Source organism: Hippopotamus amphibius, chromosome 6 (assembly GCF_030028045.1).
Source record: "Hippopotamus amphibius kiboko isolate mHipAmp2 chromosome 6, mHipAmp2.hap2, whole genome shotgun sequence".
NCBI lineage: Eukaryota > Metazoa > Chordata > Mammalia > Artiodactyla > Hippopotamidae > Hippopotamus > Hippopotamus amphibius.
In genome coordinates this window covers 38,015,738-38,042,746 of record NC_080191.1, presented here as the reverse complement: position 1 = coordinate 38,042,746, position 27,009 = coordinate 38,015,738, and the positions used below count along the sequence as shown (strand labels likewise).

Sequence of the window (27,009 nt, the reverse complement as noted above, 5' to 3'; positions counted from 1 at the left end):
TAGCAGGAATAGGGCTGATTGTTGAAAAGTTAGCGAGATGCCCTTGGTAACTTGGTAGTTCCCCTAAATGTGGGGGAGAATGTCTTTCCCTCCCCTTACCATACACGGTCTTATATCCATCTCAGTGTCCCAAAAGACATTCCATAAGATGAAGATACAGCACTTTACGTTTACTGGCTGACCATGTGCAAACTTTTTCTTTAAATTTATATATATTTTTATACTGCCCTGGAAATATCTGTCATCTGTTAAAACTTAGAAAATATAAAGAATCTAGAAAAAAAGAAAATAAAATTCACGACCCTGTTATTTACATAAAATATATTAACCCTGTGGTGTATATCCTTTAAGTCCTTTTTTATGCATATGTTTTATTTTCAGATTGTACTTATATAAATCTTACTCAACTGTAATTAGAATACACACACTCCCTTTTAATTCACAAAAATTGCCAAAAAAGTTTTAAAACAAAAATATTAAATCACCCCAAACTACAACTAACATTTTGTAGCATATTTTATTTTTCCTATGTACAACATGAGTTATACCATTAGTACTAATTGATAACCAGTTTTTTTCAGTTAATATGTCATATCAGTAAATAATATATTGATGTGCAAAATATTTTTACATCTCCATAGTACCATAATTTATTCATTCAGTTCTCTATGGTTGAACATTTAGGTTGGTCTTAGCTTTTAATATTACATTTAACATGTTTTGTTGATACACGTTTTTGTTGTATGTCCAAACTGAGCTCCCGATCTTTCCTAACCGCTTCACTCACAGACTTTCTTGCCAACCTCGGTTCGAGTTGATCAGGCTGAAAGCCTTGGGGTCATCCTTGATTCTCCTCTTTCCCTCAGTGCTACTTCCAATCTACTTTCAAAACACACCCATTTCTCACCACTCCACTGCTCCTTTGTCTCAGCCACCTCTGCTTCTGTCTTTCACCTGGATTATTCCAATAGCCTCCTGACTGTTTTCCCACCATTGCCTCTTCTAATGCCAGAGCGATCTGATAAAAACATACATTCCGATCAGGTCCCCCTCTGCTCAGAATTCCCCAAAGCGTCTCCATTTCTCTCAATGGAGGAGCCAAATTACCGAGACCAGCCTGCAGGGTCCGGTCCTGCCCTCCCCGTACTTCCTGGGCCTTGTGTCCACCACGCTCGTCTCCATCCTTCTCCAGATTCCCTGACCTCCTTGCTCTTCCGTGAACATGCCAAGCAAGCCCACCTACCTCACAGCCCCTGTGCTGCCTGTTCCTTCTTCCTGGAATGCTCTTCCCCCAGATATCCTCCTCATCGCTCATCCCCATCTCCTTTAATTCCTTGCTCAGATATTACGTTCTTCATAGGGCCTCACTTAACCAAGCCATTTAATTTGTACTCCCCTATCCCCAAGAGGTACTCCCAAATCCTCTCTATCCTTCTCCCTTTATACATACTTACGTATATTTTTCCTTAGCACTTACCATCTTCTAACATACTATGTACAAGGGTGAGTCAAAAATTATCCGCACTCCAGTTATGTTAAAATTTCTGTTGGTTACACTGTCATCTTAGCGCTTTCCATTCAAGGCCACTGTCTCCCCAGGCACTGCTGTGAAGGTGTGAATGTGCTACATCAGTTCATTTGTAACTGCGGTGCAAGCAAAAATGGATGCGCCACTTGTGATTTGCACAAAAGAACAATGTGCAATGATTCGTTTTTTGTGGTCTGAGGGTGTGCACATCTGCACACCTCTGCCCACACTGTCGACACTCTGCCAAAACTTCGTTTTGAGGTGTTAAAGCATCCTCTCTATAGTCCTGATCTTGCTCCATCAGACTTTCACCTGTTTGGTCCCCTGAAAGCAGCCCTATGAGGACGAAGATTCACTTCTGATGAAGTGAAGATAGCAGTACGTTTGTGGCTTACGGCATAGCCTAAAACACTTTTTTATGAGGGAATACAAAAATTTGTTGACAGATGGGCAAAGTGTATTGAAAAGCAAGAAGATTATGTTGAAAAATGATGTATTCGTCTCTTCTAAAAGTTAATTAAAATAAATTCTACAGCCAGAGTGCAGATAATTTTTGACTCACTCTTGTAATTTACTTCATATTTATTTTCATTGTCTGCCATTCGTTGTCTCTCTCCATTAGAATGTGAGCTCCACACAAGGACTTTTGTCTGATTTCTATTCTCTGAAATATCCGCAGTGCCTAGAACAGTGCACGACATGGAGCAGTGCTTGATAAATCAAATTACCGAGACAAGAATGAAACTGAATGGATTTCTTTTGATTTGCTGAGTAGAATGCCTTGAGAGACAGCAGAGCCCAATGCTGAGGGCCAGTCAGTGCATGAGTTCAAGGCATGGCTCGGCCACTTTTCAGCCATGTGGCTTCACTTCAATTTCCTCATCTGTAAAACGAGGTTAACAACAGTACCTACCTCTAAGTGCTACACACACTAAATGAGTAAATTTATAAAAGTGCTTAAAACAGTGAAATATGGTGAATACTATAATATAGTGATATATATAATTATGATTAGTAAAGATTAGTGAAAATCAGAGATAAGATTTCAGGGGGTAAAAAGTTCCAAGTAAATGGAAACTGACCATTCTTATTTCTCTTTCAAATGCTTTTTCATTTGTGTGTGTTTATTGGATGGGGGTAGGGTGGGGTAAGGGTGTCATTCCCTTTGACCAGACAGAAGATTAGCGACAACTTAGAAAAATCAGGACCTTCAGTTTTCAAGATACCATTGCCAGCATTGTCTAGCCACTATAATCTCCATTTCAGTTTTGTAAGATGCCATTTTTTAAAAAACAAGAAATAAGGGAAACATAAGAGCTTTTCTAATCTGTTAGGCTAATTAACTTAATTTTAGTAAAAAGTAAGCACCAACTATTTTGCAAGAATTCTCCATAGATGACTTCCAACATAAATCTTAAGGAGTTATTTTTAACCAGAGAGTGAAATGGAATTAATTCTTTACTCATAATTTATAGAAAGAGCTGTGGTTCAAAAAGGCATGAGGCCTTAGAAGGCACTAAAGTTATATTCCCTGATCAGAAAACAACTTCAATAATAAAGAGCTACAAGATCTTTAAGATTCTATAAGAATCTGGGGCTTCCTAGGTGGCACAGTGGTTAAGAATCTGCCTGCCAATGCAGGGTACACGGGTTCAATCCCTGCTCCAGGAAGATCTCACATGCCGCGGAGCAACTGAGCCCATGCACCACAACTACTGAGCCTGCACTTTAGAGCCCGTGAGCCACAACTATTGAGCCCATGTGCTGCAACTACTGAAGCCTACGCGCCTAGAGCCCAAGCTCCTCAACAAGAGAAGCCATGGCAATGAGGAGCTCGCGCACCACAACAAAGAGTAGCCCCCACTCACCACAACTAAAAGAAAGCCCATGCACAGCAAAAAAGACCCAACACAGCCAAAAAAATAAATAAATAAAATTTAAAAAAAAAAGATTCTATAAGAATCTGCTTTGTCTGATATATAATATTAGCATGATATTTGTTCTCTGGGGAACTTTCTGTTTGACAATATATTTTGTGGGACTTTTTTAGGCCCTTTTGTCCCATTGCAAATATATTTCTTTTCTAGTAAAATCTATATGAATTAGTCCCACCATCCAGCTGCAGCAGGTAGTGTTCTTCCTTCATAATAAAGGACTATCATTCAAAGAAAATAAACAAGTACATCAAAACTGGATATCTTTAGGATAAGACTAGGCAGCCTCTTATTTTCTGAACGTATCCACCGGGTTGCCAAACTGGTCCCAGAGACATCACCCTGCAAGGTTATATTTTTAAAGCTAAAAAGGCTGGTTCTCAGGTTTTGGACCACAAATTATTCTTTGCTTCCCTTCTTCACAGCCCAGACTCTTTCCAAGGTACCTAGTCATTTAAAGAAAGATGGAGGTATAATATGTTAGGAGAGCTCAAAGAAAAACCACAAAAATGGTTAAAGCCAGGAAAATGTGACCTGTAAAAGCAAAGAGAATTGGGATGATTTCAAACAATACGTAGGGTATCTTCAACAAAAGCATGCTAAGGGTGTTGCATTCCTGGAATTCTGAATAGGCCTGGTGATTGTCTAGTACTATGTTTGAAAATTATTTTTGCCTTGGACCTAGGGTATACTTTTTAAGACTTCATATTGATAACTGTATGCAAGATAACTGACATATCAATTACTCATCATAACACTGAAGGAGAAAATAGGAAGTTAAAGACAGAATGTCACACTTTGAAACAATAAATTACTGGCAAGAAACATCAAAGAGAAAAACTTTTCAAAACTATTGTAATTAATCATCAGAAATGACTGAAGTTTTACTTCCCTTTGGCCTAGTTTCAGGCATCATTTAGGGAGAATTATCAGTGCTGTTCAAAGCCACTTGATAACTTCTGATACAATGGACCATGAAACCCTGAGGAACTTATTCTTGATTGTAACTTGGCACCCAAACAGCCAATACAGGAAAAATGCCATTGAGAGCACGATGAGTATTTTTAGAATTGTCTGATGGCTGCATCTGATAAGTCATGGAAATTATTTACTTGGGAAGCACTCACGATATCATTTACATTTAGTTAAATGATGTGTATAATTTAATATGCACCAAAGACAGCTCAGTCTTATATTACTATGCATCCAACTCTATTTTCAACATAGGAAGTAAACAGAGCCACAAAATATGAAAATTCACATTAATTAACAATCTGTGAAAATCATTCAGTTAAGATTTCGAAAGATAAAATACTTATAATTCATCTTTAGTTTCTACAACAAAGTTATTGTGATCAGAAAAACAACAGAATGTCAGTTTTGTTAAGAAGGTTAACTTTTTTGGTAAGAGAAGATAATTTCATATTGTTACTTGTTATCTTATTATAAGAATCGCAACTTCCACGATGAAAAAATAAGCAGGCTGCATATCAAACAAATTATGTCCTTTTGAGGTTAAGCCTGATATTCCTGGAGCTCTGTTATTTTCCAATAGTTTATTCTTAGCACCCAGAAGCTATGAAAGAAATGTATGTTTCCTGTGATAATGGCATGAAACCAAAATTCAGGATGCAAATTAAGAGCCAAACTAAACTGGCCTGTCATTTTGGGCATCAGCTGATTAAAGCGGAATGGTAATCTTTTACATTCATTTTCTTTTTTCTTTTTTTCTTTTTCTTTTTCTTTTATTTTTTATTTATTGGCTGTATTGGGTCTTCGTTGCTGCGCTTGGGCTTTCTGTAGTTGCAGAGAGCGGGGGCTACTCTTCATTGCAGTGCGCAGGCTTCCCTTGTTGTGGAGCACGGGCTTAGTTGCTCCGTGGCACATGGGATCTTCCCGGCCCAGGGCTCGAACCCGTATCCCCTGCATTGGCAGGCAGATTCTTAACCACTGTGCCCCCATGGAAGTCCCTACACTCATTTTCACAAGTGGAAAAAAGTTATGTAACTTTAGTGGTACGATATTGGTTAAAAAACTAAAATTATTGGGCTTCCTAGGTGGCACAGTGGTTAAGAATCCGCCTGCCAATGCAGAGGACACAGGTTCGATCCCTGCTCCAGGAAGATCCCACATACCGTGGAGCAACTTAGCCCATGCGCCAAAAAAAAAAAATCTAAAAAAAAAAAATTAAAATTATTTTTAATGAGCATTATTCCTAGTGGAAAGTTACATATCAGTGATTCAAATTTATAAAAAGTTATAAAAAGATTATATATTGACAAGGGGCTTCCCTGAAGCAAATCTTACTTTACAATTCTTAATGACCCCATCTCTTGGCAAAACTACATTTTTCACTCTTATTTGTACTGTTTTATTTCCATCTTTCTCCTGATACAGACACTTGATGACCTTCTTGTTGGCTGTAGTGTTCCTTCAGTCCCTCTTAGTGGGGAAAATGGAGACACTTCCCATCCAGGTTCAATTCCATCCAAGCCTTTTCTTGACAGGGACAGAAAGAGACGAGGAGTCTTCACCGCACAGCCAATGGGCTCTAGAACAGCATGGTGCTTTGAGATCCAGTGCCCAGCACCACTGCGTGAGAACTGCCCTGCAGCCTTCCCATCTCCTCCTCCTGCCACTCTCGGCCAGCCTGTGGGCTGGGTTCTGCCTGGCCCCCCGTCCAGCAATGCCCATTTCTTACCTGGCTGAGGCCCTGAGACCCTGCCTCATGCCTGTCAGTAATTTCAGAGATGAAAAAGTAACCAGTGATGGAAAATAGAAAAAACAGTGGTACTTTGTTCATTGTTTTGTACCCATCTGAAAAGAATGGTGCTTTCTATCATCGGTTTAACAATAACAGAAAATACTTACATAGCATTTACTATGTACAGGCACTGCTCTAAGAACTTGTTAACTTATTTAATAATTGCAATAACCCTATGAGATGAGTACCATTATTATCCCCAGATAAGGAAACTGAACCAAAAAGAAATCAGGTCACTTATCAAAGGACACACAGATAGAAAGAGGCAGAACTTGGATTCAGATTCAGGATAAGTGGAGAATGCAGATAAATTGAAAAGAACAGAATGATAATATTCAAGCTCTTTCACTATTTAAAATATTAAAATTCTAAGATTAATCATTCTTAAGATAGTCATATATACTATCATATTTCTAAAACCAATGTGAAAATTACTTTGAGAATCTCTAACACCTAAAGTACCTGCATTTAATATGCTCTATTAGTATTAATAAATAGTGACAATTATATGTCCAAAATAAATGAATTTCATAAAAGGAAATGAGAAAGAATTCATAGATGTTACTTCCACATAGTCAAATTTATCCAAATAATCCAGCTTGTTAAAAGAACTCTTCTTATACTGCTAATATGCAATTAATCAACCAAAATACTGGCAGGGATTATCAGCATTTTTAGCTGTTCGACTATCCAGTATTTCTCAATTCTTCATTTTACTTTATACTGGAGCATCTATGCATCTCACCATGGGTCTTTTCAGGGAGGCCATCCCTTAATCCTTGTATTTATATACTTGCTTTTAGCACTACTGTTTTGTTTAATCTTGAGGCTTTAGATAAATAAAAAGAAGAAACTCTTTATCCTAGTGTTCTATCTAACATTTACAATACTGTATCTTTCGGCAAGTAACAAGTAGAAACAAAACTGCTAGAGCTATATTTTGAATCTACTGTTGACACCTCCTTCTCCCTGAGAAGACCTGGATGCTCCTAGTGGGTATCAAGTGGCAGGGAAAGCTGTCACAGAGGGAAAGTGATAGACAACTCCTCGTAGCACAAGCCACTTCACAAAAAGCACCAAGAGAATACGCTGTATTGCTTCCTGTGCCTGCAGTTTCTTTCCATGAGGTGCTGGCCTCAAAAAGAACAGAGAAAGAAACATGAACTTGGTCCACAAACATTTAGCTCCTTTATACTGACTAACGACATATTAACCAGGAGAGAATATGTTGATGGCACCCAGGAAGTTCTCAGGGTCACAGACTCAATGCAACAAGCAGGGGGATGTTTCAGTGCCTTTATTTACAACACAGACTGTTCTGATATAAGCTCATTATTTGCCTACTTAGCAAACCTCAATTCCTCCTCAAGCTTTCTCAAGTATAGCATAAGAAATCATATGCTGTTTGGCCACTGCACGTGGCTTCTCTCATTCCAATGAGACAAAGAGTTTCATAACTGAGGCATCTGAGAACGCTTCCTTGACTGCCCAATCTCAGCTGGGCCCTCAACTCGCCTTAATCAAACTCCAGCTGTGTTCTTGGCTCAACGCAGCCTGTGGTCACTCAAGTGTAAACCAGCAATAATGACATGTTCTCTCGAATTCACCAACTTAACCATTTATTTCTATAAACTAAAGATAAAACATAAAATATCCCCCACCTCACCAAATTTCTCCCCAAATATGAGCTATACACTTACAACTTAATCTAAGATGTTTTCCTCCTTCATTGCAATAGCTTCTCTCCCTTCCAATCAATAATTCTCTCAACATTTAGTAAGTAATGCCAGCAAGCCATTGGTGCAAAAAATTCTCAGGCTCACAACAATGAAAGAGGCCAGTGAAGCTGTTCTGCAGAAGCTCATTCAGAACTAAGCTCACAGAAAAACCCTAACAAACAATTTTATCTCATCCTATAACGTTGGCCTATATACTGCAACACATATATACTGTGGTTGAATCCGTTCTGCTTTTATAGCCTAGAGGTCAGAAGCATGGAACCATTCATGTAAATTGGCTGGATTATCCACAGACAGAATTTCAGACCAAACTATCACCTCAGATCCAACCCAAATGAAAGCTGAATATCCAGACAGTGTAGCAGGGACTGTACTTTGGCAAAATATTTTAAATGCATCCACAGACATCACTCATTGCAGCATTTAATGTTAAGCAGGAAACACCGAGAGCGTTTTTGTAGCTCATTCGGCTCCTGTGCATCTAATACTTTCTTCTCTTCCCACTTTCTTGTGCATTAACCAACTTCCTTGACTCCCCTCCCGTCAGCATCCTTCCTCCCTCCCTCCCTTCATTCTCCGAGAACACCTTACTTCACCTAACTCACCCACTTTCAACTGCCCACACCACTTAGGACAAAACCCTCTCCTAACAGGAAGGTATGGCAACAAAAACTCAGCTAAGGAATGGGAAAGAAATAATGACACCAAGACTCACACCGAGTGTGCTATAGGGTCGGAAATGGGGCAAGGAAGAAAGGTGCTCACCAATACAAACCTTTGTACTCACTTGGTTGGAAACGTTCCCTGGATATCTTATTAGATAAAAGGAGATTTAGAGAAAAGAAAAATAATTGGAATGGAATAGTCATTAAACATATATCCTAGGAATCGCATGGAGCCCTTAAATCAATTTCAAAATGAATATTTCCCTCCAGGTAGAGCAAGAAATGTACTCATACATTTTCTTTTCCAGTGTGACACAGACTGCTATGTAAAATAATTTTATATAGAACATGCAACTGGAATCTTTCTTTGGACCACATTTCAAACTTAACCTAACATTTAATTGTGAAATCTCCCTTTGGTATACGCTTGAAATACAGAATTAAAAGGATTACATAGTTTTTCTAACAAACTCATAGTCAGCATAATATATGAATATTCGATTACATACTGCTTCCCAAAAAAAGCACAGTTAAAAACAGATATCACACCAGCCAGTAATTTTTAGAGATTTTAAAAATTAAGAATCTTTTCAAAATTTCAGAAGCACTTCTAGACTAATAAAATAAGCAGTGGGTTTAGTAGGCAAAAAATAAATAAAAATATAAAAAACAGAAAAGTTAACAAGAAGCAAGGAATCTTAGGATGACAGTATGCCAAAGATCACATACACTGTCATATTCCATTTGCTCTTTCACTTCATCCAGTACGTTCATCGCCCAGGAAAGCCAGACCAGCAGAACAGGCCACCATCCCCTGTACGTCTACCTCATTCCTACTCTGTACAGTTTAGGCACATGCCTGTAGGTATACGTGTGACAGAAAGTTACAGTCTGCTAGGAGGTATGTTTGACATGATTTCCCTACCCAATCAGCTAATTCCCAGGTGATTACTCTCCCAACTTGGTTCCTTTGATTTAAGGTCTAGAAATACTTGCACTGGGAGTTCAAGAGCATGGGGGCCTCTGTTTACCATTCTCTGATTCTCAGAATAGGTCAGGGAGGGTGAGGAGCAAGATGGAATCCAAAGGGAATGAGTCAGGAAAAACAGAGTGGGTATGAATAGGGAAGGGATGCTGCTAAAGGTGCAGGGCCACTAGAGAAAGTCACAGAACATTCTCCCATGTAATGGCTGTTAAGATCCCACAGTAGGGCTCCCCTGGTGACACAGTGCTTAAGAATCTGCCTGCCAATGCAGGGGACATGGGTTCGATCCCTGGTTCGGGAAGCTCCCACATGCCTCGGAGCAACAAAGCACGTGTGCCACAACTACTGAGCCTGTGCTCTAGAACCCGAGAGCCACAATTACTGAGGCTACGCACCTAGAGCCTGTGCTCCGCAACAAGAGAAGCCAGCACACTGAGAAGCCTGCACATCGCAACCAAGAGTAGCCCCCACTCTCCACAACTAGAGAAAGCCTGTGCACAGCAATGAAGACCCAACACAGCCAATCAATCAATCAATCAATCAATCAACAGATCCCACAGAGAGTGAAGGAAATGTTCTGGTCTAAATAATGTTATGTAACAAACTATTATAGTCAAATTCAGCTGTGGGGAAAGCTGCAGCCAAGGAAGGAAGAAAAGTACTTTCACACTCTGGCCATCCGCTTGAGGACAGTGTAAAGACACAGTTGTACTTAGAAGGCCTTAAAGATGGGTCTCCAAAATGGTGTCACAAAGTTTACTAACAGTCAAAAATGTTGCTATCAGGTAGATTATAGAGAAAGAACACCTACTGGGACGTCCTAGGTGGTGCAGTGGTTAAGAATCTGCCTGAGAGTGCAAGGGACATGGGTTCAGTCCCTGCTCCAGGAAGATCCCACATGCCGCAGAGCAACTAAGCCGGTGTGCCACAACTATTGAGCCTGCACTCTAGAGTCCATGAGCCACAACTATTGAGCCTGTGTGCTGCAACTATGGAAGCCCACATGCCTAGCGCCTGTGCTCTGCAACAAGAAAAGCCACCACAATGAGTAGCCCCTGCTCGCCGCAACTAGAGAAAGCCCATGTGCAGGAATAAGGACCCAATGCAGCCAATAAATAAATATATATAGATATTAAAAAAAAAGAGAGAGAGAAACAAAGAACACTTACGGCAGGAACCAAGCTGGAGTTCCTACGGCCAAAGGTGGCTATCCCAAAGGTGATATGAGCTAGATGTGTTAGGTCTTTAACCACAGATAATGTGAGGTTTTGCCCTGGCAAAGAGACCAGTAACATTTTTTTCTTTAATTTGCAGGATTAATCAATTAGAAGAACTGAGCAATTTAATATTATTCTATTTTTAACGTACCTCTCCTTGGGAGAATAAGATTCTAATGAATGGTCAAAATAAATCAGCTCATATTTAGGAATGGAAATTCAATTCCAGTGTAAACGCGTTACAGCTTTGGATTGCAACCTTAGCTTCCCCTCAAGTTTAAATGGGGCTCTCAAGAAAAATACAGCTTTATCTTCTTTTATTTTGCAGTTAATTATAGTTAAGAGGTGATTGGCCAGTGAGCTTGGCCACTCTTTGCAGTGGTAGAGAAAATCTTATTGCCATTCAAATAATCTTAGCTGGTTTGCTTTTATAAGACCATTCAGGTGGGCTGGAAATTAGCTGTTAACTATTAAACAAGCAAATTTTACATCAACACCATTTTGGAATAAAGTTTACATTTTCTTAGTTATGTGTTCCATTTTGCCTTTAACCATAATCAACCCACTATGCAGCCTGCCAGCTTCACACAAGATTATTATGCCTCATTCTGTCCTTAACTAGAAAAATGAAATCTATAGAGCTCTCAAAATGTCTAAAAATGACTTGTTGAGAAAAAAATTTTCCCATCACTAATGGTAATAGTTGAGATAGAGAACATTTATATTTTAATATGGTTAAGGCAAACCCATGCAATTCTAATTACCCTGAATACTTCACTATTGCATCTTTTAATGCTAGCTCTAAAACTGTTTCTTAAATTACACTTCCATCATAATTTTGCCTATGGATACAAATGCTAGAAAATAAGTTAAAATGTCCACTTAATCTGTATATTTGAAGCAAAAATAACATTTAAGCCTGAATTATCATGATCAGCATTTCCTAAACCACTGCCAAACACTAGTGCTACAAACATGGTGGATGAAAAAAGGCCACGCCGATCAACTACATTTGGGAAATGATGCTGAGGCAGAATGTGTAACTGTTCAAAATATTCACTATCCTTCTTGTGGCGTCCTTTTCTGCAAGCAGGTTACACCTCCTGCTCTGCTGAACTCAGAAGGGACCATATGACCTGCTTTGGCCAATAAGACGTGTACAGGAATGACGTGCGTCACTTCTCAGTAGAAGCTTTCAGCCTGTGAATCACCATCTCTTTTCCTTCTGCCAAAGACCAGCAAAGTCCTAGACAGAAGCAGCTCAGCCAAGGTCCTGAATAAAGACAACATGGACCGGAGCCGCAAACAACCCATGCCCAAGGGCAAAAACAAAACCTCTGTGGCTGTAAGCCCTTACCATTCACGATTAACATCCACATTTCAGAGATCCTAAGAAGTCCTCAAATAAAGACTTAGATTAACTTTTATTTAACCCATCACTGCTAGCATGCATTTGATCACAGACTCCTTACCTCACATACAATCCTGAGAGATGTTCTGAGAGAAAGTTTTCCAGAAATGTCAATGGAAATACTTACTTCAAATCTCCATTCCACTTTGTACAGAATTAACACTAGGTTGACTGTGTCATTTTTCAAATTTTTCAAAATCTCTAACAGAATAAGGGTCAACCAGGAGCCATTTTGGTGTTCTGACATTAATCAATTCCCAGAATTCTTCCTTAAAAATAATTCCACTTTTGATTTATTATTTCCTATATGTTTCACTATTCAAAGATGTATAAATACTGAGAGGTTACAAATGACCATTTAGTCCACCTTTGTAGATATCATTTCCAATTTTTAAACAATTATAAGCTTACTTTAGTTTTTTTCAATATACGGAAACAGACAACAGAATAGTATGAGGTTGAAAAATGCATTAGAAACAAAACTGAAGTCAGTTGGATATATATAGTGCTCTGACACACGAGAGATGACACAGTTGACTAGTGGCACCTAGAATCTCAGAAGAAATTACAATTCTATCTCACAGCCGATTTCATTGAATTTTTAGTTAAAAAATATATTAAAACAAAAAGATATATGGTGTTGCGTTTTCCTTATTCATTGATTTTTAACTAAGAAAAATCCAAAGAGAATTCCATACTATAGCCTTAGATCTAAGTGCACCTGATAATATGAAAAGAGACTCAAAAATAACAGAAAATTGTAAGGCATTTGGCACTGGGAGATTCAGCAATAGGTTACTGAAACAATCTGCTTTATCTTGCACGAAGGATATTTCTGAGACCAGCCTTTGTCTGGAATAATAAAAGCTTGCTGATACCAAGGGCACCTAAAGTGCCTTCTTTTAGGGAAGAAGAGAAGAGAGTGGCAGTGCAGTCTTGCAGGCCCTGTTTTGCTACAGTGATGGGCTATTCTTTACAGTGAGGGCCCCTGTGAAAGCGGCCTGCTCAGCCTCTCTACCACCTGCCCTGAAGGCACCCCCCTCCCTTTCTGAAGGTGGTACTTACCGAGATTCAGCCTCTCTGGGCCCCTTTGACATTTTCTGCACCCTTGTACAGTGGAGCCCTCACCCTCTGGGAGTGAAACTTTGCTGATGATTTCTGAGCTCTCTCACCAATAGGCCTGCTCCTCCCTGCACAGTCTTCCCCACCTGGAAGTAGCTTCTCATGCAAGTTCTGATGGTCCCAGTTGCTTCTGGCCACGTGATTTGGCATTTATAGACTTCTCCATCTCCCAGTTTCACTAAAAATGGAGTCTGTGATACTTCCCCCATCGTCTTTATTGTTCTTTAGGTTTTCCAGGAGGAGAGGTAGAAAGACTGCCATCACCTTCCTACCGGTACTTAAAGACCTTTCCCCGTTTGTGATTTTCCTTCCATGTATACAAGACAGCCAGTCTACAATCTAAAAATCCTCCATGTGAAGCCAAAGTAGCCCATGTGGTCAAAATGCTTACCTCAAAAGACATTTCAGAAGAGCCCAGGAGTCAAGAGTCCCTAAGACCAAGCTCCTCCTTTCACTATGAGTACAGAGGTCAAAAGAGGTAATGAGATTTGCCCAGGGCTAAACAACAGAGCTAAAACAAGAAAACTCATGCTCCTTCCAATGTATCAAGGAGATTCCTTCGAGAGGGAATAGTCCAGTACTCATGAGTTTTCCAGTGGTTTATAAAGGCCCATCATCATACAGACCCAGGAGCGTGAGTGGCAGCCAAATTACACCAGGCCAGTCATCAAAATCCCGGGAAAACGTGAGACCTGATAGATATAGGAACAAATAATAACTGGTTGCAGGTGAGGAAAGATGACAGCAGAGCATCCTAGCTGGGGAAGGATGTAGAAGAAGGTTAGGATTTGGCTAATTTTTAATTACAATCTTGGTCCCGTATATCCAATCATCAAATAACTCAGCGACTGAGTTTTCCTCTTAATTATACCATGAGAACAGAATTTTCATCCACATGCTCTTCTTTTCCAGTACCCATTTCCACTCCCACTGACGCCTGCCACATGTCTTCTTTCCTAATTCTCCCAACTTCAACACCATAGAGTCCGATAACCAACCCTCTGTCCTTGCTATGTGCATATCAAATTCTGCACTCAAAGCAAATCAGTCTAGGTGACAATGGGAGTGAACAATTTCAAAGAAGATCATTTCTTTCATTCTAAAGTTGTCTCATTATCTGACTCTGTGAAAAGCTGCTACAAGGAAGTGCCAGTTAATAACCTATAGCTTTGATTTTTAAGTGCTACGTCAGTAATTTGAAAGTCATAACTCGAGAAAGATATCTAAGAAGCCCAGAAAATAACTTATGCTTAAAAACAACGGAAATATCCATGAGAAGATTGTATTTATTTCTGGAGGAACCTGGATCTGCATTAAGATGCATGTTTGATTTGAAATTGGTCTTCTTCTGCCACCAAGTGTTAGCACACACTTCTAAGCAACCAGTTTCTGCAATGTTCAAATCACAGAAAGACAAGGTCACTCAATGAGAAAAATAAATCCAAAAGAATGCACTATGAAAAGCACTGACCTAAACAAGCAGTAGTCTAACCATGTGAAACAAATATACTCTAAAGAAATTATACAAATAAATAACTTAAATTTTAGCTACTATTTCAGAGACAAAGTAATTTAATAAGGTTTTCTGAGGTTTCATTCGATTTAAAAAACTATAACTCTGAAAACACAGTGATAATCAAAATAGCTTTAAGATATACAAAACTACTTTCAAGGGAATTCCCTGGTGGTCCAATAGTTAGGACTCCGTGCTTTCACAGCTGAGGGCGTGGGTTCAATCCCTGGTCACGGAACTAAGATACCATATGCCGCACAGTGCAGCCAAAACAAAAAAAAAGAAAGAAAGAAAAGAAAAAAAAAAACTACTTTTAATACTCTCATGCAATATACCCCACTAGAATTTCATGAAACTAAGAATACACAAAACTAACATATTGACTAAATGCCTCCTGGTGTTAGAAAAACACACAATTGCCAAAAAAAGTCTTATGTTTCCCAGAATCTCAGTTAGAGAACTTAGTTCTCTAGCTTAGGAACCAGAATACCATGCTGTAGCAGAGGAAGTTCCATATCGGGAAATTTGAAAAAGAGTTTGCAGCTCACAAGAAAAGGTCAGAAGGATATACTAGTAGTGGTACCAAATGGAGAGAAATTATATTGGGAGGAAGGGGATGGGAGATTGGGGATGAGGGAAAAAAATGTATCTCTCACTCTGTAGGTTTGTTATGTATTTGGATTTTTTACAGTGCGCGTATATTCATCTAACACTTTTATAATTAAAATAACTTTTAAAATAACAAGTACTTGAAATGAGACAAACTTCCTAATATGAGTGAAAAAAATTATTCCACACCCCTCTCTCTCTCCCCACTTTTATTTCATTACCAATCCTAAGTAAACTGAATGCTAGTAATACATTCCATTATTGACTTTATCAACGGCCTTGCCCTTGTAAATGAGTGGACCCAAAATGAAAACCCAAAAGAGAATTAGTGCAGAGAGAGGAAAATAGATAGCTGGAAATGTAAAAAAAGTTAAGAAACTAAAGAGTCACATATTTTAAAATAATCTGCATTCCAAACCACAAAGCACAATAAAAATCCACTGATGTGTATGCCACTATTTCATATTGATTTTAACTTTTACAGTGGGCCCAATGATTTGCTGCATAAAGAAAATACTGGCTATTTATTTAAGCCTGTATGTCTCAAAGTACACTACTATGCAGACCACCTGGATCAGAACCCCTGTGGCACTTACTGAACTCGAAAGCCAAGGTCTTAGGTCCAATTCCAGATCTGAACTTAGAGGATGGAAATCTGCAGCTTCAACAAGCACACCAGGTGACTCATGAATCCCAAAGTTTAAGATATATTTTCTTAAGCATTCAGAAACACTGACCATCATAGTAGTAAATAGAACAGAGTGATTCCACAAATTAAAGGCAAAAATTCTTATTTGGCTTTCTGAAAGACAGTAAGATCTTAGTTTATTTTCCAAAGGTTAAGCACTCTAATCTAAACAAAATACAACACGATTTAGATTTTATACACCATTCAAGCAGGGACTATTTCTACTTTGATCATCACTCTATGCCCAGCACCCAGTGTCTGACACATAGTAGACACTTGATAAATAGTTACTGAATTAATATCATTTGGACCAAGGAGCTCCCCACATATAAAAACAAAATTGAATGGGCAGGGGCTTCCCAGGTGGCGCAGTGGTTGAGAATCCTCCTGCCAATGCAGGGATCACGGCTTCGATCCCTGCTCCAGGAAGAACCCACATGCCGCGGAGCAACTAAGCCCATGCGCCACAACTATTGAGCCTGCGCTTTAGAGCCCGTGAGTCACAACTATTGAGCCCATGTGCCGCAACTACCGAAGCTCACGCGCCTAGAGCCTGTGCTCCACAACAAGAGAAGCCATGGCAATGAGAAGCCCGCGCACCACAATGAAGAGTAGCCCCCACTCACCACAACTAAAAAAAAGGAAGTCCACGCACAGCAAAAAAGACCCAACACAGCCAATAAGATAAATAAATAAATAAATAAATTTATGAAAAAAAAATTGAATGGGCAGGACCTGACGAATGGGAGGGAAGAAGATGAGACTGAGAATGAGGTAAGGTGGACTCCGGGTGGGGCTCCGCAATGGGGGACAATGTGATCTCATTTCGGTCACTTAACTTCTAAATCTCATCCCTTTTCTATAAAGTAAAGGAGCAGTTTCTGTGAAATCAAGTGCCAAGACATCATTTAAAATGCATGCAGTCTGAAATGTTGAAATACAGATTCTAGAGTTAATTTAAACATCCCTTTGATCAACGTCCTTGGATGCTCCCATTTCGAGGTTAATATTATAAAGACAGAAACATTTTGAAATGCGGGGGTTACCTTCACCACAGATTTGTCATTCTGTGATTGAGTGTGAAACCACTGGGAAGAGGACAGTCCATTTGAAAGCAAAACAAGGAAGACAGTGAGTAAAAGGTAAACGGTCAGTCTACAGTTTCGTCAGTTGTTAGCATTCCTAATTCCGAAACCTATGATTTACGCAAATTATTTTTACCTAAATATTCTGGAATGGCACCTAATATAGTTATCATTTAATTTGGCCATAGCTATAAAAAAAAATGCAAGATATTGGGTGGCGGTGGGGGATTTTTACAGTAGTTTGTAGAAAACTCATAACCACAGGATGGTCAACCACCCAAACACGTTTCAAAGGACTAAAAAGGCTTTCTGAGCACAGAGACATTAAATACAAACTGTGTTGAATTTAGAAAAAAAGATCTGCTTACTAATAAACATGACCTTCATTTAGAGAGCTGCAAAGCAGTCTTAACTGCAGCAAAGGGTCATGGAGAGCAGGAACGAATACTAATCTGCATGCCCATCTCCAAAACCCTGGCGCATCAGAGCAGGTCAGCAGATGTCTTAATGTGCATGAGAACCTCCCTAGGCTGAAATGGGAAAAACAAGGAAGGGTGCCCTTAGGATTCCAGGAGAACTGCTCGTGACTCCAGAGAATAGTCAAAAGTCACTCCAACCTCTGAGAGAGGAGGCAGTGGCCTGGGAAGACAGAAAGTCACCCTGAAATAGGGGAAGTCAAAAGACATGTCCCCTGGCTTGTGTCACTGTTGACCATTCTCAGGGAGAAGTACTTTTAAGTACTGAGCTGGGGAGGGGAGCCCCTTCTGTTACCCTCTTGCCCAGGTCCTGGAACACTTGCTCCACACCCTCAATGGAGACAACTGCTGAAACAGCAAGGTGGCTCTTCGGAAACCTCAAAAGAGCTTCGTAAAGGGGGGACAGAGCTTGTCCCACGCTGAAGAACCCAGCTGCAGGGAGCAGCACCAGTGTGTGCAAGCCAGTGGAGAAAGTATTGAGGGCAGCAGGCTGCAAACAACCAGAAGCAGAGAACGCAGCGAAATGCAACTCTGGCACCGCCCCCTGTGCAAGGGATGAAGCAGATGTGGCAACAGATAAAGCAACAGAAGTGATGGTCAGAGTGTGCGGCTAGTAGCCATGCTGGCCGAGGAGGCGACAGCTGTACTGGCCTCCACAGAGGCGCATAAGCCAACTCAGCATCCTTGGGAATTACTGGAACCAAACTGGCTTGGAATCCTAGGAGCAACAGTGGCAGGGGTGTTGAAAACCACTACAAATGTCACTCATGCCCCAACCATGCTGAGGGCTGGTATGGCTGCTAAAACAAGGCTTACAATAAAAATGTCCACTCACCTTCTTCCGGAGCCACGGTGCTTTGGACAATTTCATGAAGGTCAAATGAGGCTTAAAAGTTGTGTTTTCTCCTGTCAAGATACCTTTTTCTTGAAATGTCCTTTTTGCAGTATCTGAAGAAAGATAAAAAGAAGCACAAAAATGCTACTGTATGATAACCTATATGAGAAAAGAATCTAAAAAAGAATGGATATATATATAACTGAATCACGTTGCTGTACACCTGAAACTAACACAACATTGTAAATCAACTATACTCCAATAAAATTAAACTTTTTAAAAAATGCTACTGTAACACATGGCTGTCTTTAATCATAAAAATGGCCATTCAAAAAAACCAAATTATTTTATAATGAAGATTATAAACTGGTTTGAGATATTGTTTTAAGAGGAAAAAACACAATATGTATGATAACAAACACATTATGACAGTTAAATCTCTGTGCACAAAAGCCACGATTTGAAAAGGAAACATTTAATAAATAACTCTTTGGCTGATATGATGCTGATTTCACACAATATCCGAGTGGTGTCCACATGTATAAAAAAGGACCAGCTTATCTGTAATCTTTCATATCTAAAGCTTTTGCTTCTAACCAAGATAGAATAACAGGAATAGGATTTACCCTTCCATCTGAAACAGCCCAAAAAAAAGGACAGAGTATATGAAGCAATGGTTTGCAAGACACTGTACACCAGGCAATGAAGGTCAGTGACCCCTCAGAGATGAGAAACAAACAGGAGCCCTTCAATTGTCCAGCTTACTTCCCTGGGTGTCTAGGCCTCTGTTCAAGGAAGAAACCTAGATGGAGCCCAGTCATCACACTAGGTTCAGAAAAAAGAGCGGAGAGTAGAGAGACCAAGGCACCTGGAGCTCATGGGACAGAGTGCTGGAGAAGTGAGTCCTGCACAGAGAGAAAACTCCAGAGATCTGCAAAGGGTCCCCCTAGTGGAGTCAGTTGAGCACTGACCAGCACATGCCTATGAGCAAACTGCCTGAGGCTGGAAAGGATCAGAGGGCCCAGGACTCACGCAGGGTCAGGGATTCTACCTGGTCCCATCAGCCAGGCTGGAAAACCTCAAATTTCACGGGACACTGGGCAAAATAATCTAAGGGTCTTGCCTCAGTGGAGAGGAATAATTATCTCTGGTCTGGTACTGCTCTAGTCCCACCTAACTTAGAAGCAAGACCCAAAAGGAAAAACCTGTTTCCAAGTAACTTAATTACGTCCCAGAACAAAGCCCAAGAATATAGAAAAACAAATTATCCAGCACCCAACAAGGCAAAATTTACAATGCCTGATATCTAATCAAAAATGACCAGGCATATAAACAAACAGGAAAATATGACCCACAATAAGAAGATAACTCAATTAATCAAAAGTGATCCAGGAAGAACACTCTATGACATCCATCAAAGCAAGATCCTTTTGGACCCACCTCCTAGAATCATGGAAATAAAATCAAGAATAAACAAATGGGACCTCATGAAACTTAAAAGCTTTTGCACAGTGAAAGAAACCATAAACAAGACAAGAAGACAACCCTCAGAATGGGAAAAAATAATTGCCTATGAAACAACGGACAAAGGATTAACCTCCAAAATATACAAGCAGCTCATGCAGCTTCATACCAAAAAAGCAAATAACCCAATCCACAAATGGGCAGAAGACCTAAAGAGACATTTCTCCAAAGAAGACATACAGATGGCCAACAAACACATGAAAAGATGCTCAACATCACTCATCATCAGAGAAATGCAAGTCAAAGCCACAATGAGGTATCACCTCACACTGATCAGAATGGCCATCATCACAAAATCTGGAAACAACAAATGTTGGAGAGGGTGTGGAGAAAAGGGAACTCTCCTGCACTGTTGGTGGGAATGTAAGTTGGTACAGCCACTATGGAAAACAATTTGGAGGTTCCTTAAAAAACTACACATAGAACTACCATATGATCCAGTCATCCCACTTCTGGGCATATACCCAAAGAAAACCATAATCCCAAAAGAAACTTGTACCATAATGTTTATTGCAGCACTATTTACAATAGCCAGGACATGGAAGCAACCGAAATGCCCATCAACAAATGAATGGATAAAGAAGATGTGGCATATATATACAATGGAATATTACTCAGCTATAAAAAGGGATGAGATGGAGCTATATGTAATGAGGTGGATAGAACTATAGTCTGTCATACAGAGTGAAGTAAGTCAGAAAGAGAAAGACAAATATTGTATGCTAACTCACATATACGGAATCTAAAAATGGTACTGATGAACTCAGTGACAAAAACAAGGACGCAGATACAGAGAATGGACTGGAGAACTCGACGTTTGGGAGGGGGCAGGGGGTGAAGGGGAAGCTGAGATGAAGTGAGAGAGTAGCACAGACATATATATACTACCAACTGTAGAACAGATAGCCAGTGGGAAGTTGTTGTATAACAAAGGGAGTCCATCTCGAGGATGGAAGATGCCTTAGAGAACTGGGGCGGGGAGGGTGGGGGGGACTTGGAGGGGGGAGTCAAGGAAGGGAGGGAATACGGGGATATGTGTATAAAAACAGTTGATTGAACTTTGTGTACCCCCAAAAAAATAATAAATACCAAGAAGAGGAGATACCAATTATAAATATATATGCACCCAATACAGGAACACCTCAATACATAAGGCAAATGCTAACAACTATGAAAGAGGAAATGCAAGGCAGAAATAGAGACACAGATGTAGAGAACAAACCCATGGACACTAAGTGGGGAAAGCGGGGAGGGTTGGAGGGGAATGAACTGGGAGATTGGGATACCAAATAGTACACTCTAAATATATGCTGTTTATTGTCTGTTAACTGTCTCTCAATAAACGTACTTAAAATAATAATAATAATAATAATAAAAAATAAATAAATAAAATTTTAAAAAAAAGTGATCCAGCACTAACACAGATATTAGAATTAGCAGATAAGGGCTTCAAAGTAGTTATTATAATCATATTCCTTCTGTTCAAAAAGTTAAGTTGAGACATGCAAGCCATAAAAAAAAGACCCAAATTAAATTTATAGAGGTGAAAACTGCAAGGTCTGAGAAAAATAAATTGGATGTAACTAAGAACAGATTAGACACTGCAGAACAAAAAATTAGTGAACTTGAAGACATAGCAATAAAAACCACCCAAAATAAAACAGAGAAGAAAAAGAAATAAGGAAAAAAAAAAAAGAACAGAACATCAGTAAGCTGTGGAGCAACTTCGGTTGCCAGATATATGTGTAAGTGAAGGCCCTGAAAAAGAGGCAAGAGAGAAAGATAGAGAAGATACTTGAAGAACTAATGGCTGTTAGGGAATGGGAATTACCACAACCACAATGGAAAATAATCTGGGCAATAACTATTAAAATTTAAGCTGCACAAGCATTTTGAACCAGCAATTCTAATATTAGGAAAATAAATAAATAAAATAAAATAAATAAAATACACAAAAATAAATAAAAAGCACCAACACATAAGATTCTATATAGAAGATATTTAGCATCATTTGAATTATCACAAACTGGAAATAACCTTCAACAATAAAGAACTAGTTGCTAAATTACCATAGGGCCATACTAAGAACTATCATAATGAAAAGAATAAATCAGAGCTACATATATTGACCTGAAAAGACATCCATGGTATCTATTAAGCAAAAACAGGCAAGTTGCATGGTTACTACATCTATAACACGATTTCATGGGATAAAAAAGAGATAGAGAGAGAAAATAAATGCTAAACATTTATGCTTTTATTAGCATAGAAAATAGTATACAATACCTTAGAATAGAGGTTGAGATTGAATAGAGGCAGGAGGGAATAGTAATGGTAATATACATATTTATATTGTTTGAATGATTACAGTGAGCGTACATCACTTTTGAATAGAAGATTTAAAAATAAGAAGCACAATAACAAACTGACAATACATTAGCAATACAATATTGCTACGAGTGTACAAGCATCATAGTAGAATGCATTAATAGGAGGAGAGATTTCTTTGCCATACATGTGAAAAATCCATCCCTTTCAAAGGGCTTTGGTAAACAACTTCTTGTTTGGTCTTTTTATCTTAAAATCAGGGTTAATACATAAGTCAATTTTAAAGATAAGAAAACTGAAGCATAAGATGCTCAAGGTCACACTCCTTATTAGCAGTAAAGAAGGAACTGAAATCCAGGTGCCCTCACTTCTACCCTGGTCATGCTTCAAGCTGGCTGAAATCCCAGCTGAACCCTGGGGGTAGGGAAGGGCACAGAAGCTGCCTCAACAACTCAGTGGGGAAGAGGAAGGCAGGGATTCTGCCATCTTCCACAGTGCGCACACATACTGGTTTCAGTCAGAGAAGTTCCCGTTTTACACATTGAGCTTCTGATTACCATTTCATTTTTTTAAGGATTCCAATACTTACCAAAAAGAAAGTCTGAAAAGCAATGATCAAAAATCTTATATAGGGACTTCTCTGGTGGTGCAGTGGTTAAGAATCCGTCTGCCAATGCAGGGGACACGGGTTAGAGCCCTGGTCCAGGAAGATCCCACATGTCACGTAGCAACTAAGTCCATGCGTCACAACAAGAGAAGCCATCGCTCTGAGAAGCCCACACACTGCAATGAAAAGTAGCTCCCGCTCAACACAACTGGAGAAAGTCCGCGCACAGCAATGAAGACCCAACACAGCCAATAAATAAATAGATTAATTAATTAAAAAAAACATTTAGGGTCCCTTCAGCTAGCAATAATCCCACCAATAATGTCCAAAGAAAAAGAAAAAAAGAAAGTGGTAAAATATAGGACACAGAATATACTTTTGAATCTCAAATAAGACCACATTCAATTTTTTTATACTTATTTATTTATGTATTTATTTATTTATTTGGCTGTGCCAGGTCTTAGTTGCAGCATGCGGTACCTTTTAGTTGTGGCATGTGGGCTCTTAGTTGTGGCATCCGGTATCTTTCAGTTCCCTGATCAGGGATTGAACCCGGGCCCCCTTCATGGGGAGTGCAGCCTTAACCATTGGACCACCAAGGAAGTCCCTACGTTCACTCTAAATATTCAGTGAGAGACTGTCCCTTTTAAGTTCAGCTAATTCTTATCAGTTAAATATGTCCTAATTTTTCTAACAATTAAAACCATGAACCTAGTGAAAGATTATCTAACATTTCAAGGAAATGTGTCCTTAAAAATAAAAGATACACCAGGTTCTGTTCTGGGTGCTGGGGATACAATGGACAAAATAAATCCCCTGCCTTCATGGAGCACCCACATATATTGGGTGCCACAAACAAATAAATACACCACGTCGGGTATCAATAAGTGATACAAAGAAAAATGAAAGTAGCAGAGGTATACAAAGTGATGTGGAAGAAAAGGGGTTGCTATTTCAGAGAAGGTGGTCTGGGAATCCTGTTCTGAAGATGAGACATCCGAAGCCACCTGGATGAGGTGGAGAAGAGAATCACATGTGTATCTGGGGTAAGGGTGTTCATGGCAGAAGGAACAATTTCTGTGGTGAAGAGTGGTTAGTAGGTCCAAAAGCAGTAAAAAGGGTAGGATAACTGGAGTAGGATTGGGGCAGGGAGAGGGGGTTGGGGAAGAGGTAAGAAATGGGTTTAGAGAAGTGGGCAGCGGCCTTATGAGGCATGGCAAAACCTTTGGATTGTCTCAGTATGGTGGGACATTCTGAGGGTTTTAAGCAAGGGAAATTTATGTACGATAGTGACTTTCTTTTCTTATCTATATTTCAACTGGAATATATAGGTCTTCCTGGTGGGAGAAACTGAGTCTCAAGAGATTCAAAGTGCTCCTCTCTTTCCCTGGAAATGTATTAGTTGAAGGGAAGACAGCTAAATGGAGTGTCACAGTGCTTGAGATGGGGTCTTGGTTCACCATCTGGCATCTCCTGAGACATGTACCAGGCTTGGTTTTTGAAGCTGGATCCTCTGTCATTCCCATATACAATGACTCTCTGTAACTTCTGTGCCCTCTCAGCTACACAAGACTTCATCCTATTGCTCATAAACTCATAAAGTCAATGGAGCTGAGGGCCCTTACCACCCTCCCACTACTCTTGAGCACACAGAAAAAGGAGTTCCCTGGTGCCAAGGTGCAACTGGTGAGAATACTGTGCAGCCATCCATCACACACCACCATCCTCTCTTCATCTCCACCGCCACTCTGGCTTTGCTGCCTCTATGGACACATCTCAGAAACAGAGCACAGGTCAGTCCTGCTCTCAGACTTATGGAGTTTTTATTGCTTCGTTCATGGCATAAGGGAGGCACAAGGATTCACACTCTAGCTTAGCCTCTGACTCTCTTCTTCACCCAAATTAGGGAATCTTCCCTAGCATCAGGGCAGGAAAAACACCATTATCCTTTGCTGTTGAAACCCCAAAGGCTTTTCTCTATTTTTTCTGCCGTATTCTCTCTTCTGAGCACATAGGTGCCATGGTTTGGAGGGGCGCTAGGCGTAAAAGAAGAGATACAAGAAACAGATAAAAACTCAACATCACAAAATATTATCCTACCACATTTTCAAAAATCTTCCTTTGTTACTTTACTTCTGTAATATCTACCAAGTGCTACTACGTGCTAAATGCGATGTTTTGATCAGTTCAGAAATTTGGGACATGTCCTAAAAACCCTTCACTGTGAGTCACTGCCACCATATGAGTTTTCCTCTCTTTCATGGTAATAAAAAAAGTTAAGCAATTGACTATTAAAATACCAAGAAAACATTAGTTCTTAGTTGTAAGCAACAGACGACAACTTCGGCTGAGTTAAGCAGGAAAGGAACTTATAACACTGGGAGGACTGGAGTTCCACACTGGAAGGCTAGGAAGCCAAGATGTTCAATGCTACAGTGGAGAAGAGGTCCAGGGATGCCACCACCTCTCCCAGCTGGCATTACTGGAGCCATGTACACACACAAAAGGCAAGAACTCTGCCACCTGCCTTAGACACTGATGACACAACCTGTCCTCAGAATGGATTCTGCACAGTCCTTTTTTGCTCAAGTTTCTGACTCAAAGTTTGAGCCAAAGCAAGATCATGTAGCACCAAAAAGAAAAATCTGTGAAAGAATGTATCTGACGTGAGAGATAGTGGGGAAGAGTTTAGATGCTGGGCAGCCTAAACAAAAAGACAATGGTCCAGTATATGCACGTTTAAAGAAGACTGTATTCGTAACAATTATGGGCATACCTCAGACATTCTGAGGGCTCAGTTCCAGACCTCCACAATAAAGCAGACTATCACAATAATGCAAGTCACACAAATTTTGAGGGACATAAAAAAGTTATATTTACACTATACTGTAGTCTATTAAATGTGCAATAGCATTACACCTAAAAAACAATGTACTTTATTGCTAAAAAATGCTAACCATCATCTGAGCCTTCAGTGAATACTAACTTTTTTGCTGGTAGATGGTCCTGCCTCAATGTCAACAGCTGCTGACTGACCAGGGTGGTGGCTGCTGAAGGCTGGGAAGGCTGTGGCAATTTCTTAACAGAAGACAACAATGAAGTTTGCCATATTGATTAACTCTTCCTTTCCCTTGACCACTTAGAGGCCACTGTAGGGTTATTAACTGGCCTCATTTCTGTATTATTGTGTCTCGAGGAATAGGGAGGCCCAAAGAGTGGGCGAGAGATGGGGAAACGGCCAGAAGGTGGCGCAGTCAGAAGACACACATTTGTTAAGGTGGCTGTCTTATGTGGGTGCAGTTCATGGTGCCCCAAAGATCACCGACCACAGATTACCGTAACAAAAATAATAATAAGGAAAAAGTTAGAAAGATTACAAGAATTACCAAAATGTGTCACAGAGACACCAAGTGAGCAAATGTTGTTAGAAAAATGTCACTGGTAGACTTGCTCTATGCAGGGTAATCCTCAATTTGAAAACAAACAAACAAACAAAAACACACTGTCAAGCACAATAAAGCAAAGGGCAATACAACGATGTCTGCCTGTACTGTTATAATTAACTTACCGCCTTTTAGTTCATATAATTATAAACAGGTATATCTTTTCTCAACTACCCTGTCATAATCCAGCTTTGAACCTCCCTATTTTGGCATATTCTCAACTGTTTTAAATAGACCTAATATCAAAACATTAAGATGAATATTATAAAACTGTCACTTTTATTGCTCAAAAACAGTCAAATATTCGCAATGTTTGATGACTTAACATATAACCATAGTGGACTAACTTATTAAATTCCTAAAATTTGATTAAGAGATTAGGGCATATTTTCTAAGTGTTCATGTATGGGGAGAATTATCACATAGAAGAGCTTCCGATGGCAGCTTAGCAACGTGGTCACACCAACCCTCAAAATAGAAACGGCATGAAGTTGTAAAAGGTAAAATTCACTTGTTCAGTTACTTACGGAGCAGTT

The 27,009-nt window shown here is 39.6% G+C and overlaps 1 protein-coding gene across 4 annotated transcripts in view; it reads right to left on the bottom strand.

The window, feature by feature from the left end:
• The window catches only part of AKAP7 (A-kinase anchoring protein 7), a 121,746-nt gene that overhangs the window by 51,947 nt on the left and 42,790 nt on the right, over positions 1 to 27,009 (bottom strand). For all 4 annotated transcript variants that reach the window (XM_057740121.1, XM_057740119.1, XM_057740118.1 and 1 more), the window contains exon 6: positions 18,572 to 18,684. In XM_057740121.1, coding sequence (XP_057596104.1) covers positions 18,572 to 18,684 — 113 coding nt within the window. The remainder of the gene's footprint in view (positions 1 to 18,571; positions 18,685 to 27,009) is intronic.